We start from the raw sequence: 18,945 nt of genomic DNA, 5'->3' as shown, positions 1-18,945 counted from the left end.
TACACCATCAACGGATAGCCAAAATGGTCTTATCCGTTGTGGCTACAAACACTAGATTTCTACTTAAGTGTTTTGTTAAACATATCATCAAACTAATGCACATATATTCCTAACAGCCTTGATCCTTGCGTCGAGAAAACTACGCCCCTACTTCCAAGTTCATAGAATTGAAGTCCGTACAGCATACCCTCTGCGGCAAGTCCTTCACAACCCAGAATCATCGGGGAAAATGCTGAAATGGGCCGTGGAATTGGGACAGTTTGACTTGGAGTACATGCCCCGTACGGCAATTAAAGGACAGGCCTTAGCCGACTTATTATTGGAATTTGATTATGCGGTTGACGATAAGACTTTAGTAGTGCTGCATCCCCCTCATACTGAGGAATCTTTAGAAATGTTTCCACATCCCTGGTGGATCTTGCATGTGGATGGGGCGGTTAACAATGGAGGAGCAGGCGCGGGTATAGTACTCGTGTCTCCGGAAGGCCATCATCTGATGAGTGCAATTCACTTTAATTTTTATGCAACGAATAATGATGCAGAATATGAAGCATTGATCAGTGGCTTAAAGATTGCTTTGGAAATGGGAGTGTGGAATCTAATTACAAAGAGCGACTCGGAGTTGGTGGTAAACCGGGTGAATGGAGGGTTTCAAGCTCGTGGACCGCGGACAGAGTTGTACCTGAGATGCAAGCAGCGATTGATTGGAAAGTTCAGAGAGGTTAGGCTGGAATGTGTACTGCGGGAAAAGAACAGCAACGCGGATGCCCTGGAAAAAATGGGATCCCAACAGGAGGCTGTGTTGTTGGGATCTATACCCTTAGAAATCCAGGAAATTCCCAGCATCCCAGAGGTAGAGGCGATGCAAGTATATGAGGCTCCCAAGGAAACATGGATGACGCCTATTCTTTCCTATATTCACAAGAGAACACTTCCTGAGGATAAGTTTAAGGCTCAGCGACTCCGCTACCAGGCTGCAAGGTATGTGGTGTACGATGAGGTTTTGTACAAGAGAGGTTTTAATCAACCGCTGCTCAGATGTGTCGATGAAGAAGAGGGGAATTACATCTTAAGGGAAGTACATGAAGGAATCTGTGGTAATCACTCGGGGGTAACTCGTTGGCGATGAAAGTTTTACGTCAAGGTTATTATTGGCCTACCATGAAGGACGATGCCGCAAACTTCGTCAGAGCCTGCGATCGCTGCCAACGCTTTGCGAATTATCATCTATGCCAGCGACGCTCTTAACACCTATGGTGAGCCCCTGGCCCTTTGCCATGTAGGGAATAGATCTTATTGGAGAATTGCCCAAGGCTAAAGGGGATGTCAAGTATGCAGTGGTCGTGGTTGATTATTTTACCAAATGGGTCGAAGCTATGCCATTGGCGACTATCACCGCAAAGAAAATCAGAGATTTTGTCTTCAACTCCATCGTGTGCAGATTTGGAATCCCTTACAAACTTATGTCTGACAACGAAAAGCAGTTTGTCAGCAAGGAGTTGCGACAGTTATGTGAGGATCTTAAAATCAAGAAGGAGTTTGCAGAGGTCTATCATCCTCAAAGCAATGGGCAGACAAAGGCTGTGAATAAAATAATGAAGCATACCCTCAAAACCAAACTGGAAGAGCGCAAAGGGAATTGGCCTGATGAGCTCCCAAAAGTGATGTGGTCCTACAACACTACTCTACGATCTACTACGGGAGAAACCCCATTTATACTAACTTACGGCTATGAAGCTATGGTCCTTGTGGAAGTTGGTTCAGGCTCACTTCGTAGAGATCGTTACACGGAGGAAGATGTAGAGGTTAATCAAAGGCTTCATTTAGATCTTTTGGAAGAAACAAGGGAAAATTCCCAGCTGAGGCTTGTGAAATATCAACCGCGTGCTGTAAGGTATTACAACAAGAAGGTAAAGGGATAGCTACTGAAGGTAGCGGATTTGGTGCTTAGGAAGATGATGCCAAACACAAAGAATCCCCAGTATGGAGTGTTTGGAGCTAATTGGGAAGGATCATATAAGATAAAAGCAATCATGTGGAAAGGGACTTATCACCTTGAGGATTTGGAAGGAAAGCTGGTTCCGCGAGCGTGGAACGCGGAACATCTCTGAAAGTATTATCAGTAAGGCGCGGCTTTTGCCCCTTACATATTTTTTTATTATTATATACTTAGGGTTGTGCCCCGATTATAGTCTAGAAGTAATAAAATTCCTCCTAGGCTAGGGGGTAGTGCATGTACTACTTACCTTAGAACTAGTCGAAGGATCATTTTTTCAATAAATTCCCCACAGAGTATAGTAGTCGTGGGACTGGTGCACTTTTTGACACCAGAGCACAGTATTAATAAAAATTTAGAAAAATTCCAAAGGTTGTTTGTTTGATTTGTTTGGTTATGTGATGCATCTTAATCACAGGGCGCGCCCTGAGAATGAGTTCTTTATGCATATTTATAGAAAAAAATACTGAAGAAAAATCCAAGTAAAAAATGGAAAATAGGACGCGTCTTGGGTCAATGGACGCGCCCAAGTTATCTAGGTTGATGCTCCTTTAATTAATTATTCTAAATTGAAAAAAGAAGACACGTCCATATTAGGGACGCGTCCAGTTTGATATATATATATATATATATATATCAAAAATGCTTATCTTTAAAGATGAAAGGTAGACGCGTCAAAATAATAGGACGCACAAATTCATATGGCCTAAATATAAAACTGCGGCATGTTATCATGCTGGTAAAAAGAGCGTATCACGCAAGAAATTTACAAGAATCAAAGCGAATGAGCTAGTGCAGAATATGTGGACGCGTCCACGTGGTTATGGGGCTGGAAAGAAATTACTGCGTAAGGAAGACGCATCCCAGAGCGAGGACACGCCCTTACAGGACACCTTATTAGCTTGTAATGGTAAAGGGAATAACAGCAAGATCTAAAATACGACGCGTCCTCAGCGAATGACGCGCCCACTATAGGTAAACAAGATGGTCAGAAAAACATAACATGCATGAAGATAATTAAAGGAGAGATCATAAAAAAGTGCAAGCAAACAGAGTTCAAAGATAATCATTACAATTTGCAAGGTTTGAAAGAGCCTGCACCCTTAGAGTAGTTCAGATAAAAAACTGCATGAATAAATGTAAGACACGCCCTAAGCAGGAGGCGCGTCCTGGGGCTTGTCCTGGTTGTCTGGAGGAGGCTGAGTCTGAAGTGGAGAAGGCGCTGAGGACGCGTCATCTTCTTCCAAGCCAAGGATAATTCTCTTATTTTTGATGGAGTCTGCGGCCCTGATTTTGAAATCATTTACCCACTTCCGGTTGTCCTCGTCGAACTTGGAAAAAGTGTACTCTGGGTCATTGGCTATGAACCCAGAACACCACTCTTCAAACCCAGCTGCAAAACCATTCTGATAAACCAATTTTTTCTCTTTTTTCCAGCCATTCAGTTTGTCATCGTTCAGAGTGTCAAGCTCCAGCTTCATGGTAGAATTTAGAGTGACTACACTCTCCATGGCCTTCTCCACAGAGTTAATATTACCTTCAAGCAGCGCCTTCTCACTCTCAAGACACGTCATGTCTTCCTGCAGTCGCTTGATCTCAGCATCTTTCTCTTGGATAAGCAAAGTAGTGTTCTTTTCCAAAAGTTTGATTTTGTCTTCTGCTTGGCTTTTAGCAATGTCAGTGACAGCGAGACGCGCCCTGAGCCTAGCAGTCATGTTGGCACTTTGCCTGGCGTGCAAATGGAGCTCGGCTGCGGCTTTCATCATGGTTTGCTCTATTTGTTCTTCTGTCCTGAAAGTCCAGCCTCGAACTTCATCTTCAGTGAAGTCGCCAGCCAAGGAAGTGCCCAGATATCTGAGAATAAAGGATTGCTCATCTGGCACTATCTCCTGATGCTTTAAGGGCGCGTCCTCCTTATCAGGGATGTCTAACACTGTGGTGTCAATGACTTTTGGTGGAGGGGGAGGAGTGACAGCAGGCAGGGGGTCTTTGACTTTTAGATCAGTCTTAACAGGAGTTTGTTTCCTGGCTCTCAGCTTTTTGGTGGCCCTAATAGCAAATCCTTTTGGAAGAGAATTCATATTTGTGACATAAATATGGAAAAACAATTAGCCGATTAATGTAGACGCGTCCTGTATGGTATGGCATACCCTGTGAAAAATATGCAATGCAACAGTATTATAGGGGATGCCAGGACGCGTCCTAATAGTAAGACGCGCCGAGAACAGAATTTATAGCTTGTCAGTATATATATATGTCAAGTAAAATGCATGTAAAGGCATGAAGAATGCATGTATATATACCATATGATGCATCATATCTAGAGGACACATTGACTATAACATGGGCTATGAGGAAAGTATAAGTAACAAACTAACAACATCAGCCATGAATATTATAAGAAGATGCGCCCTAATGCTAAGGCGCGCCCAAAACAAAAACACAGATGTGGGATACATCTGCAAGTCAGATTAAGTTAAAGGTATGCATGTAAGAGAAAGGAAGAACATATGCATGACACATCATGAGCGAAGGACGCGTCCGAATGATTCTTACCTTGCTCTAAATCCATTTGTCTACTAATGTCCAGTTGGACAAGTTATGTTGCGTTGAGCCTTCTAGTTTTCTCAGAAGCAGTTAGGACGGGTTTTCCATTGTAAAAATAATGTTATTTATAAATGGAACCAACCCTTGCAGACAAAGCCCCAATATTTTTGAGATTGGCCTCCATGATCATATCTTTAAGGTTAAAATGCTTCTCAGCATACTTCAACACCTTCTCTGCTCTCTTTTTCTTTCTTCCTAACAGCTCCTTATGGGTTCTTTTATCTAAGGAAGAGAGATGGGGGTTACAAAAGAGAAAAAGAGAAAGATAACAAAAGAGAAGACGCGCCCTGCAGAAGGGGACGCGCACTAGACGTCGCACTTACTTGTCTCTAAGTTGAAACGAACGCAAGTCCTTTTAACATCATAGATATAGAAAAATGGCTCCTTCCAGTCTCGTTCGTGGCTGATCTTTCCCTCATTAAACCCTTTATTGTTCAACCATTTGTTGACAACCAAGAAGTGATAGCCTGGGATAGACTTCCTGATGCTGAAGAAATAGTTGAATTCTTTTATGGAGGGCGCGCCCAACTCCAAATTATGATACATAATGTACAAGGCCCATGCTAGTTTGTATGAGTTTGGGGACAGTTGGACTGGAGCCACATCATACCACTTCAGAATTTTCTTGATGTACGGGTGCAAGGGCGCGCCCACACCCAAGTAAATGAGCTTTGGAGTGAGGACCATTCTTGGGATCCTTAGATTCTCCATGTTAAAGATGTGGGGTCTCATCATCCTAAGAGGACGCGCCCAGATGCCTTCCATGTCATAATACTTCATCATCCAGCCAATCTCCAAATCTGTTGCAGTAGATTTCATGCCAACACAGGCTAATTTATTTTCCCTCTTCCTCCAAACATTCTTCTCTGTCTCAGGGAGGTCTTCTAGCTCTTTCCAATCAAAATCGAGCTCTACATCGCTTGGCTCCCACTGCTCCAATGGGGAGACAGACTGTTGAGGGGAGATGGGGTACTTGTCAGGATGAGGGATTCTTTTCCCAAATTCACCCTCGCTATGAGGTGAGGGCGCATCCTCAACAGGAGACGCGTCCCTGGCTGGAGATGATGCTTGAGCAGGAGACGCGTCCTCATTAGAAACAATCACACGTAAGGGTTGTTGGCTGGTTGTGGGGATGATCTCATCATCAGACCAATCTTCGATGGTTGACCTAGTATTGAGAATTGAAGTTCTTTTGCGCTTTAATTTTTCTCTTTTCATCCTGGCGCTTATAGGGACATAATCCATAGAGTCAGAACTAGAGTCTGCCATGATCGATGATTTTGATTTGAGAGACTCGAAGACGCGTGCTTCCGTCTCAAGAAAGAGAGTAGTCCTATGGAAGTCAGATGGTTGGGGATCGAAAGAAAAGGGAGGAGGGGAGTAGACCCCTATACGCTTGTTGAGAGCCTTAAAAGAATGAAAAGGAGAAGAAGACGCAACCTCCAGCTGAAACAAGAAAGGAGAAAATTTTAAGAACGCGTCCATGTTTATAAAAGAAAAGATATTAAAAATAGTAAAAGAAAGAATAAATAAAGTGGAAAGAAGGAATTCAATATGAAGGCGCGTCATACGAGTGTGATGTGTCCTGGTATGGTTCCGTGTCCTTAATCTATGCGATAGACAAGCACTAGGACGCGTTGGTAGACGCGTCCTAAACTAGCAAAAATACATAGGAATTTTAATCGGCTATAAGCAATTTGGGGGAAATTCAATAAAACCCTAGAAACATATAATCAGGAATTAAAGAAGCAATATATGTTGCTTTAATCGATACATACATATACACACACATTAAAGATGAAGAACAGTTCGTGGGGAAATTAAGTACATGAACAGTTTTTTATCTATTGCAGTCGATTTGCTCGGTGCAATTAAGAAATAATGAAAGATTTACATACCTTGTGAGTTGGGGATTTGATTAAACTAAGGAAATCGGAGAATAGGGGGAGGAATGATCGAATCCTTGAGCTTAAAATCTCTGCTTGGACGGCGGTGATGGTGACAGTTGCGAGAGAGGAGAAAGGGTGGAGAAATTTTATTTTTTGGGGTATTTATAGAGGAGTGGGTATGCTGACGTGTGCAACAGCTGTAATTCAATGGCAATAGAATAAAAGGAAGGCGCGTCCTCACTCCATGACGCGTCCTATGTTTGTGAGCCAAATTTTGTCCCACGGTGTTAAGGATAAAAATTCCAATTTTGTTTTCAACTGCAAGTGGAATTTGGGGGTAGTTGTTATACCCAAAATTTGGTATTGGATCAATGCGGGTCAAATGCTGATTAACTGAAGTAAAACTCGGCATTGAAAAAGAGATGACGCACTCAGGACCGTAAGATGCGTCCACTTTGGTAGAAGTGTTCACTAAGTGATCACTTTGGCAAAGAAGGTTGAAGACGCGCCCATGTTGCTAGGACGCGCCCATATTTTGTGGGAATGTCTATTAAAGATGATTTTGTGGTAAGGAGGTTTGGAAGTGCCTACCTAGTGTAGAGCGCGTCCAGGGAGGTAGGACGCGTCCATAATGGTGGAGATATCTAGCAATTGTGTTCTTTAAACAATGAGGGTTGGAGCCTGCGCCCAGAGGCTTATGACGTGTCCTCTCTTTTTATGGAATGTTATGAGAGGTAATTGTTGAAAAAATGATACAGGTTTCAAAAAGGTTAAAGACGCGGCCAATGTCTTAGGACGCGTCCTATGAATGGTAGATACATTTTCAATGGTGATCTCAGGACAAAGTATGCAGCGAAAAGAGCAATGGAGGATTATTTTTACTAACGTATTTGTAGCAGGTACTCTTCGAAGAATTCCCTCCTTGAGACGGTCAAGGAGGGGGATATCCGTGAAAAGCTTGAAGGCCTCTAGGGGTATGCCTGATGATTGAATGCATCCTCCTATATTCAACGGGTGTCCTGGTTGGGGATGTGGGGTTAACATTGGTGTGTGCTTTAGGGACTCTGTTCTAGTATTCAACTGGTGTCCTCGTTGGAGAACTTTGGAGTCATCCTGCACTTTGCACCCAAGAGTTTGGGATCACCTGTCCTGCTATCTGGTGGGTTATCCTCATTTGGGGGACCGGGATGCGTCTGGCATTTGGGGTGAACCGTGGCTATACCTGCATCTGTAAATCAAGGGAGATAGCTGTAGCAGAGTGTTATCCTTGCGCAGGGAGATACATTATCCGTGAAGTCCTACGATTACGGATGAGCCTTCGGCCTTTGTGGTTGGGCCTCATAGTTGGACATTCCTAAAGCTAGCGGAAGATGGATTCTGGATGGGCTTCTACCGGGCCTAGGAATAAGAAGTCTAAAACCATTAGATTTCTTGTTCCCCAAGAACTACGTCAGGCTTGAGCCCTATATAAAGGGTACGTAGGCATATTGGGAAGGGTAAGAAGTTGAGAGCTGATAAGGGAGCCACCACTTACTCTGATCAATCTCAGCCTAAAACAACCACAAACCACCATACACCGCTTGATTTTCCGGCGAAGAACCACCGTCATAGATATTAATTCCGGCGAGAAACCACAATCTTTGTTTTTACCAGATTCCTCCATCAACACTTTATTCTATAATTTTATCTATATATTTGATCTTTAATACCTCTAGGTCAACTACACTTCAAAAGGAAGACTAACAAAATTCAGAAAAATCGTCTCACGTCGTGGAGTGTGAAAGAAATTATATAATTCATATGGTATGATAAAAATGCTTTTGATTGCCGCAGTAGCACTTACTGACAAATAATCATGATATGAAAATTTGATTAAACCGGGTACCAACCCCGGCTACGGCATTTAAAAAAAACATACAAACATATATAATATTACTTTAATGTTAGTTTCTAGCTCTGACCAATTTTGGTGGAGGGAAATTTTTCATAAGATTGCGTTCAATCATTGATCTAAATACTACTCACGTAGTAGGGGGTAACTACTATATTCTAATCTTTTTATACAATTTTTATCTAAACAATTCTACTTTATTTTATAATTTTGACGATAAAATTGATTTTTAATGCCTCTAGGTCAACGTCACTTAAAAAGGAATGCTAACAAAATTCAGAAATATTTTCACACATCGTTTATTGTGAAAATAATTATAAAATTCATATAGCACGACAAACATATGTATGATTGTTGCATTAGCACTTACTAACAAATAATCCTGATATGAATATCTAAATCAATTGAGTACCAACCCGACTGCAGCATTTTTCTTTTTAAAAAAACTTGTAAATGTATATAATTGTACGTTTAATATACCATACCAATTCTGTTTCCATAGGTATTTTTCGTAACCCGTTTCTTTAATGTTAGGTTTTAGTTTTCACCAATTTTGGTGGACGGTATTTTATATAAGATTGTGTGGGATCGTCAATCTAAATGCTACTCACGTAATAATAGGTAACTACTATATTTTAATCATAGCATACAGTTTTATCTAAACAATGCTACTTTATTTTATAATTTTGACGATGAATTTGATCGTTAATATCTCTAGGTCAAGTACACTTCAAAAGAAAGACTAAAAAAATTAGAAATATTGTCCCACATTCTTAAGGTGAAAATAATTATAAAATTTAGATAGTACCACAAAAACACTCATGGTTGTCGTAGTAACACTTACTGACAAATAATTCTTATATGAAAATTTGATATAATAATTTATCTTAAAAAAATATACTTTATATTTATTTTAAAATGCGTGTCGGACACTCTATCAGAAACGATAATAATTGACTGGGACTGAGGGAGTATATTTTAATCATAGCATACAGTTATTATTTAAACGTGTCTAATTTCTTTTATAATTTTGATGATAAATTATATCTTTAATACCTCTAGGTCAACTACACTTCAAAAGCAAGAATAACAAAATTCAGAAATATCGTCCCACATTGTTGAGTATAAAAATGATTATAAAATTTATACAGTATGACAAAAACACTTGTAATCGCTGCAGTAGCACTTACTGGCAAAGACCTATATGAATTTTTTGATTGAATAGAGTACCAACCCTCTTGCGGTATTTTGATTTTTTTTAAAAAAACTTATAAACATATATAATTGTACGTTTAATCTACCCTACCATTTCTATTTCCATAAATACTTGTTTTACCCCGCTATTTTACATTAATGCTAGTTTCGAGTTCTCACCAATTTTGGTGAAAGCTGTTTTTTATAGAATTATGTTTGATCATTAATGTGAAAAATACTCACGCAGTAGGGGGTAACTACTATATTTTAATCGTAGCATAAATGTTTTTTTCTAATCAACTCTACTTTTTTTTTACAATTTTAACTATAATTTTTATTTTCAATACCTTTGGGTTAACCTGCACAGGAGGCGTTAGTGCGAATATAAAATATGGGCCCCTAAAATGTTACTCTAGTAAATTATATGAAAAAATATATCATAATGCATAATGATCAATTAACGACGATCGTAACTAAAGATTAAATTTCGAATGCTAAAAATTACTCTCTCAATGAGAGTCGACCCCCAAACCCTAATTAGCCGCCTCAAAAATATTCAGATCTACTCCTTCTTCTTCATTAATTAAGCCCTCTTCCTTTTCCCAAAATCACTTCCATCTTCTTCTCCCCCATCTAATAATTAGTTTTTTATTTTTTTCAATAATCATCCTTATTTTATAAGGATTACTATTGTAGCCAATCTTTTTGGGTATTTTGTTTGTCCTCCTTTTAGAGTGGTTGTTTGTCCTCCTTTTGGAGTGGTCCGTATGTTTTTGATATTTTTGACTTGTTGGTTTGTATAGTTGGGAATGATTCAATTGGTGTTTCGGGAAATCTTGAAAGCTCGCATCGAGTCTGAATCGGTGGTGAAAATCGCAAAAGCTCACCTTTCACAACGGAAGATTGTTCATATACGAGGGCATCTGTACCTCCAATCACTTCTGAACATTGTATTACAACTGGAATTAATTGTGTGAAGGTCAATTGTGATGCTACTGATTTTGGAGATGGTGTAGGATGGATTTTTTGGGAAGCTATTGTAATCTTTTTCAGTTTAAAGAACATTTTAGCGATCTGGAAACAAAACGGCTATTCATTTAGCTCATTTATTTGTTTGTCAACCTGATCGTATCACCAGTTTTGGGATTTGTCAAAGCTGGATTAAGTCTTTTTGATGAAATGCATAATATTTTGGCAAAAAAAAAAATTAACGACGATCGTAATAGACAATTTTCTCAAAATATTTGGATAATATTGATATTTATATAAATATTCACCAACATATGTTTCTTACTAAATTATGTTGTAACATTTACAATTAAAAATTATGTCGCCCTCCCTGCCCTCTCCTATGTCCCTGAGGTCAATTACACTTTTTCAAGAGCAAGATTAACTAAATTTAGAATTACGTATACATATTTTTTTTAGAAAATAAATTAATTAATTTTTTCTTTTAAAAATGAGATTTGATCTGAAATAGTTTTTAAAAATATTTTATATTTAAAAAATATGTAAACTTAACTTTTCTAACTAATTATATCTTCACTACAGGAAAAACGGGCTTTTTCTACCGAACATTTTCTACCGACACATTTTCTACCAACCACTTTCTACCGATTTTTAAGTCAAAGGGTCTTTTCCTACCAATTGTGTACTTGGTAGGAGTGGCAGGAAATGGCTAAATGTGAACCCACATGTCCACGTCATTTTTTCTAAATATATTATCACATCACTAAAATATATAGATATTGACATCTGTAAGGTTGGATCATTCCTAAACATTTTTTTAAAAATCGAAATATCGATAGTGGACTAACACTAGTAAGAAGTACTGGTCAAACTACTAGTTGACTACTAAAATAGCAAACCAAATACATTTATTTTTTTCTAAAATTTTTATCATATCACTGAAATATATACGTATTGACATCTGTAAGGTTGGATCATTCATAAGCATTTTTCAAAAAACTGAAACATCGGTATCGGACGGAACACTAGTAAGAAGTACTAGTCAAACTACTAGTTGACTATTAAAATAGCAAACCAAATACATTTATTTTTTTCTAAAATTTTTACATATCACTAAACTATATAGATATTGATATATGTAAGGTTGGATCATTCATATACAATTTTCAAAAATCGAAACATTGGTATGGAACTAAACACTAGTAAGAAGTAGTAGTCAAACTCCTAGTTCACTGTTGAAATAGCAAACTGTTGTAAAAGACATGCCTGTACTTTAACAAGACTAAGACAACTTGTCAACCCTGAGTAAGTTGTATTGTTATCTAAATTTGTATTCTATACTTGTAACACTTAAAGTCTGTAAAAATACAAAGGAGCAGACTGGAGTCTTTTTCCTAAAATAATATCAAGCCTAAGGATTCTATCTCGAAGAAGATCAAGAAGATCATGCCTCAGAAGAATTTTGAAGAAGCTTGGAGTTGAATAAATCTGTTTGGAAAAAATGTTCTAAGTCAAGATCTCTACAAGTCACAGATTTAATGTTATAGAGAAGTCATTCGAGAACTCCAGAATGACTTATCGAGAAGTCATTTAAACTCCAGAGAGTACCGACAGATAAGCAATATCTACTCGACGGATGAGCTATATATATACTCGATGGATGAATAACATCTACTCGATGGATGAGCAATATCTACTCGACGGATAAGCTATACATCTACTGGACGGATGAGCAATATCTACTCAACGGATAAGCAATATCCACCGGGAGTAGAGAAGTCAGGAAAGCTACTCAAGAACTCAAAAAGATATCGACAAGTTATTCCTTCACTAGAGAACTTAGAGTTATCGACAAGTTTATATCCATTCGAGAACTCAGAGATATCTACAAGTGAAGTTATGAAGACTAGAGATCTCGATAAGCCTTTATACTTATCGAGATATCAAGTGTTCAAATGAATCAAACTGGAGATCTCGAAGTACAGTCTCAAAGTACAAAATTACAGATTAGTTTAATATTCAAGATAAACAATCAATAAACAATCCAACAGCTGGATTGATAAGTCTACAAAAAGCAGCTTGAAGAGTGTGCAAGATCAATGGCAAAGATTAACTGACAGAGGAAGATTAAAGTAAACACGGGATGCTAGAGATATGCTAAGCCAGAAATGGAAGATTTGCTTTTCTAAAAATAGAAATGACAAGTGACAGTTTAGAAAAGCTAATAGCATGTTTATTATCTACTGTGTAAACCAGCAGTTAACTGAGCTATAAAGTTAACACTGGTCCTCTAGTTAGAAGCAACAATTTAGATCAAAAATTATTGTAACACTCTCGAGAAGAAGCTGAGCTCTTTAACTTCAAAGAGCTTAGAAATTTTGTAGCAAAGCATCTTAATTTTTAATACAAAAATAAGTGAGTTTTGAAGATCTGTATTCTTTATTTTATGCAAGTTTAATTTCTGCATGAACACCTTTCTATATAAGATTTAATTTACTTTTTTCAACCATTATCTTTCAAGAAAAGCCTAAAATCAGAAAAAACACATTCACCCCCCCCCCCCTCTGTGTGTAAATCATTACCTAACAAGTGGTATCAGAGCAAAATCTGAAAGAAAACAGATTCAAGATCTTGGAAGAATGAAACACAGAAAATCAGTAGCATCAAAATTCCTACCTTTGACAAAGCTAACTACACTCTTTGGAAAAAGAAAATGATGTTGTTTATCAGGATGGCAAATCCATTCTACATTCAGATCCTCAAGAATGGACCCTTCATTCCTATGGTAAGAGTTGAGGAATCTACAGATGGAGACATTGTCATACCAGCTCATTATGCTCCAAAAGATCCTGCTGAGTATACAGATCCTGAAAAGGAGAAAGTTTCCCTGGATAGCAGCTTGTAAATGATATTGACTGAGTCACTTGACAATGTAATGTACTATAATATTATCAACTGTGATACTGTCAAGCAGATATGGGAAAAGATTGAGATACTGTGTGAAGGAACTGAGGAGGTTAGATCAAATCAAAGAAGGATACTGATTTTACAATATGAGGGTTTCATGGCTAAGCCTAAGGAAAACATTACTGATGTGTTTGAAAGATTCAACAAGCTGATAAATTACTTGCAGCTTCATGACAAATACTATGAAGCTGAAGAAGTGAATCTAAAGTTCTTGCTTACTCTTCCTGATCATTTGGAACAGAAAATCTCAGCAATCAGGGAAGGAAGAGACTTGAGCAGAATAACTCTGGAAGTTCTGTATGGAATTCTTAAAACATATGAACTAGATATGATTCAAAGGCAATCGCTGAAGTCTGGTCAAGGACATGTAGTGGATGGCTCAAGTGCTTTAATTGTTAATGAAAGCCACTCATTCAATAATGAACTAAGATACCAAACTTTAAATACCTTATCAAGTGAGCAGAGAACAAATGATTCACAGGAGCAAGTCATCTTAGAGTTGGAAAAGGATGAGTTTTACACTCTTGAAGAACTGGATGAGCTAGATTAGTCTATGGCTTATCTAGATAGAAAATTCTCTAACATTAGAGTTAAGAAACCAAGGTACTTCAGGAATAAAGGACAATCCTTCAACAAAGACAACAGTTGGAAAGAGAAGGGGAAGTACAATTCTGACAGCAAGAGTGGTTACAAAACTGGATATGTTGACATATCTAATATAAAGTGCTTCAATTATGATTAACTAGGCCACTTTGCTACAGAATGCAGGAAACCCAAAAAGGCAAAGAAAGACAAAGCTTATCTTGAACTGGAAGCAAAATATGAAGCTCTTCTGAAAAAGCAACAGAGCAAAGCTTACATTGCAGAGGGAAAGAGTTGGGATGATTCAGATAATGATGAAGATGAGGAAGTTAGAAACTATGCTCTAATGGCCTTGGAGCAAGGTGAATCATCCTCATCAAAAGGACCAACACCAATTCTTACCACTATTGATTTAAATATAAATCAATACAAGGAAACTGTTGAAAAGATGAGCACAGAAATATTTCACAATCACACAAGCATGGTTGCCGCTAATGAAGAAGTTAACAGATTAACAAAGATAAATAAGAAGCTTGAGAGTGAGAAGCAAGAAACTGAATTGTTGATGGTTGAGCTTGAAGCTTTAAAATAAGAAAATACCTATCTCAAGAACAAACTCACGTGTGCAAATGAAATTGAAGCAGTGTTAAGGGAGAAACTAGAAAAGAATGAAGTAAAGATGAAATCTTTCAGAAATGCATCTGAACTGGTTGAACAGTATCATGAGAAGAATAAGCCATGTGCAAACATTGCTATTGGCATCGACTATGAAGACATGAGTGACAAAAAGATGACTGTAGGTGACAAAGGGAAAGCCAAGAAGACTGAGAATGCTCCAACCTTTTTAAAAGAGGTTAATGCACCTACATTCAAAGCATGTGTAGTCAACTTCAGTGAAGAAGAATTAATAATCAAGCAAGAAATCTCTGATATAGATAAAGAAAAGAAAACTGAAGAATCAAGAAGCTCATGAACAAACACAGTCCCAAGACTCCTGTTCAAGAAACCAAAGCTGTAGATGCAAGAAAGAAAAAGATAAATAGAAATGGAAAAATAGGGATAAACAAAAGCAATAATTTTGCCTATATTGCAAATGCTCCTAGAAAGAAGTGTGAAAAATGTGGCTCTTCAAATCATCTAACTCACCTTTATAAAAAGGTTGTTAGCAAGCCAATTGAAGGAGCTTGCAAATACAATGAAGCTAATGCTAATGATCCCTATTCATTCTGTGACATGTTTGACTGCATTCCTTGCAACATGGAGGTAATGAAGAGTTGCCATAAATTGAGAGTAGATCTTAAAGAATCAAAAATATGAGTCTATATCAGAAGGAAAACATGCACAACAGTCACTGAATTTTGTTTCTTCTAAAATTACTCATTCTACTTCTCTTGAAAAAGTTACCAAGAAGAAACTACCCAACACTGCTTGGGTTTCCAAACACACTTAAGACTCATTGTGTGCAGGGCAAGTGAAGAAAGTCATCTGGATCATAGACAGTGGATGTTCCAGGCATATGACTGGTGATAAAGCCCTGCCATCACAATTTAAGGAGAAAGTTGGCCCATTTGTGACCTTTGGAGACCAGTAAAGGATTCAAAATGGGATATGGCAAGAATGTTTTGAAAATATTGTTTTTGATTAATGTAGCACTGGTAGCTGATCTTAAAGTGAGTCTTTTCAGAATTAGCATATTGTAGACAATGGTTTCAAGTCTTATTCTACAAGGAGAATGCACTGTTATCAGCAAGAAAACTGGTGAAGTTGCTCTTAAGGGAGCAAGGAAAGGAAGCTTGTTTGTTGAAGATTTTGACTCAACAAATAAGAATGGTATTTGTTGCTTCTACACCAAGGTATCAAGAGAAAGAAACAAGCTTGCTCAAGTTGAAGTTTGTAAAGTTTGTCAGACTTAGGAAATGAAGAAACTACCCAACAAGAGAATCATGACAAATGGAAGCTCATTTCATTCACCAAAGTTTGATTGCACAACCTCAAGGGGAGAAAGAGGATCTTTAGATTCTGGAAGGAAGCTCAACTTAGAAGCATGACATTCCAAGGGAATCATTTATGGAGCTGTTGGTTTCACAGATACAAATTCTGTCTTTCTAAGACCTGTATCATGTTTTAGCATTAAAACTTCTTGCACCAACAGAAAAACAACTAGCTGACATTTTTACTAAACCTTTGGATGAAGAAACTTTTACTAGACTTGTAAGTAAAATTGGTTTGCTCAATTCTTCATCCTAAGGCAAGAACCCAGCTAATGTTGTGCAACAGATTAATCTCCAGTAAATCAAAATTAATTTGATTAAGTTGGAAATTAACTGAAATATGAATTATAAATATTTCAGAAATCTCTGAATATTTGTTTTTCAAATTCAATTAACTTGGAATTTTTCAAATTCTGAGTAAACTGCTTAGTTGTTAATTTACATCATTTAGATGTAAAATTAACACAAGGTAGAATTACAATAAACAAAAGTGTCTAAAGAACTGAGTTCTCGATAAGTATAAAGTGACTTCTCGACAAGTCATTTTAAGACTTCTCGAAGTGAGTCTTCGATAAGTCAACTTACTGACTTCTCGAATGACTTCTCGATAGGTTCAAAATGACTTATCGATAAGTCTTTATAGAGTTCTCTAGTAGTATTTATTCACAGAGTTCTCTATAAGTACAAACTTTAACTTATCAATAACTCAGAACTGAGATGATTTAAATTGATAAATTATCTTGGTAAAATACTTTTGGAAAATTTATTCTAACTTTCTTTTGAATTTATTCAAATAATAGTTAGAATTAGTTCAGTCTACTTTTTGGACAAACTGGGTATTTATTTGACATTTCGATAAGTCAAGTTTGAGTTCTCTATAAGAGTAATTTAAAATGACTTCTCGATATGTACTTCACTTCTTTAAATGACTTCTCAATAGACAACTCCAAATGTCTATTTCTGAGTTCTCGACAAGTCATCTTCTTTTACTATAAATACCCAGACTTCTCGATACATACATACTTACAGCTTTCGAGATCTAAAGTGACCTAGCTTTCAATCTATAACCGTTTTCTCTCTCATTTTTCACTCTTTCCCAGAAATCTTTCCTACTCATTCATTCTCATCAATCAACTATGGCATAAAATGTTGCTAGGGCATCTATCCCGGAGAAAGGAACTAACTATCTTGCTTTCACTGATGCAAACCAAGCTCCTGATAGTTTCAAGGGGTTTGTAAAACTGCTGTCTGAATCCTATCTTGCAGGTGCCTTGACTGCAAATCCAATACTGTATTTAGATGTGCTACATGATTTCTGGACTACAGTTGTAGTGAGGACTGATGTTAACAACAATTATCTCTCTCTGGTAATGACATGCACAATTTGAGGCCAACAAATAGAATTCAATGATTAAGATGTGAATAGAGCTTTGGGGCTGCCAACTGAGAATCTGGTGGAGGTGCCAACTCCTGATGAGCTGACCGAGTTATGGACTTCATCAATTATGGTGGGAGAATCAACCTGTCAAGCTTAAACAGAACCAATCTAAGGAAGGAGTGGTCATTCATCTTTGACTCTGTAGTAAGGGCCTTTACTTGCAGAAAAACTGGATATGACAATATCTCAGGTATTGTGCAAAAGCTGGTGTATTCAATTACCCACAACAGACACCTGAATGTTGGTCTACTGATCCTGGAAGAACTTGCAACCAGGCTGATTATGCCCCTAACAGCTAGAGGTAAGGAAATATTCTTTCCTAGATTTATTATGTCCACTTTAAATAATAAAGTAGCTGACATACATCTGTTGAATGGTATAGATAGTACTAAGATAGGCAATTGTAAGCAAGTGTCCAAGATAATATTTGGCTCACTTACTACAAAGAATAAGGTCAGTGTAAGTCTGAAAATCACTCCATTTATGTTGGAAAGATTTAGGACTTATCCTTATCCTACGCCTGACATGAGATCAAATGCACAATCTAGTACAGCTATAATTCCTGAACATGTGGAAGTACAAACACAGGATCACCAATAGAAATCTTCCCAAGCTGCAACCATTCTTTCACAACCTTTAGAAGCTAGGAAACCAACTACCTCATCTTCTCAAAAAGGTGAGTTCAATAAAAAGAAGAGAAAGGGGATAAACCTAGCTGTGCTAAATGAGAATGGTGAGGAGAAAGCTAAAAGTGTACCACCTCTGGTCAAAAGATCCAAAAGAAGTAAACAAACTGAGCTGACCACTCTATCTTCCTCTACATCCTCCCAACAGGATGCAGTTGTAAAAACAACCAGGAGCGAGTCTGCACAGCCTGCACAAGAAGCAATTCAAGTGTATGGTAGGAGAAACAAGGAAGGCACTCACTGTGAGAGCACATATCTTGAAGCTCCCTCATCTATTCAGGGGGAGCTGCCAACACTCACAACAGAGCAACAGTTTCTTCTATCTAATATTTCTTCTATTCCAATTTCACTTGACTCCATTTCTCAAGTGCACCAAAAATCAAGTGACTTAGCTCAAGAAGCTTTGCTCACCACCCAGACACCTCATTCAGATGGTGAGAGGCTACATGCTGGGGTAGACCTTGATGACACCATCACAAACATAGGGGGTTCATCAGTCTTCACTGAAGACCCCATAGATATCTCTAATGCACCTTCATATGAAAAACAATCCTCACAGACTGAAAGGTTTGAGGGTAGTACTCATGAGGGGGAGTTATCTAAATCCTCTTCAATTCAATTGGAGGTTCCTTATGAAGGAACAACTCCCCTCACAACCCTAGCAGAAATTGTCTCTGCAGTTGAAGCTAGGAGTACAATTGCCCATGATCCTGTCATAGGGGAGGCAAGCTTAGC

General features: G+C 37.9%; 1 protein-coding gene across 1 annotated transcript; it reads left to right on the top strand.

Moving 5' to 3' along the window:
* Positions 1 to 229: 229 nt before the first annotated feature.
* LOC141704674 (uncharacterized) lies at positions 230 to 1,922 on the top strand. The gene is made up of 2 exons (XM_074507873.1): positions 230 to 1,111; positions 1,284 to 1,922. The coding sequence occupies exons 1-2, from the start codon at positions 230 to 232 to the stop codon at positions 1,920 to 1,922; spliced, it is 1,521 nt and encodes a 506-aa protein (XP_074363974.1).
* Positions 1,923 to 18,945: the final 17,023 nt, after the last annotated feature.

This window comes from Apium graveolens, unplaced genomic scaffold (genome assembly GCF_009905375.1).
Source record: "Apium graveolens cultivar Ventura unplaced genomic scaffold, ASM990537v1 ctg8126, whole genome shotgun sequence".
NCBI classification, from domain to species: Eukaryota; Viridiplantae; Streptophyta; class Magnoliopsida; order Apiales; family Apiaceae; genus Apium; species Apium graveolens.
Note: the sequence above shows the minus strand (reverse complement) of the source record. Positions and strands in the feature narration are given on the sequence as shown.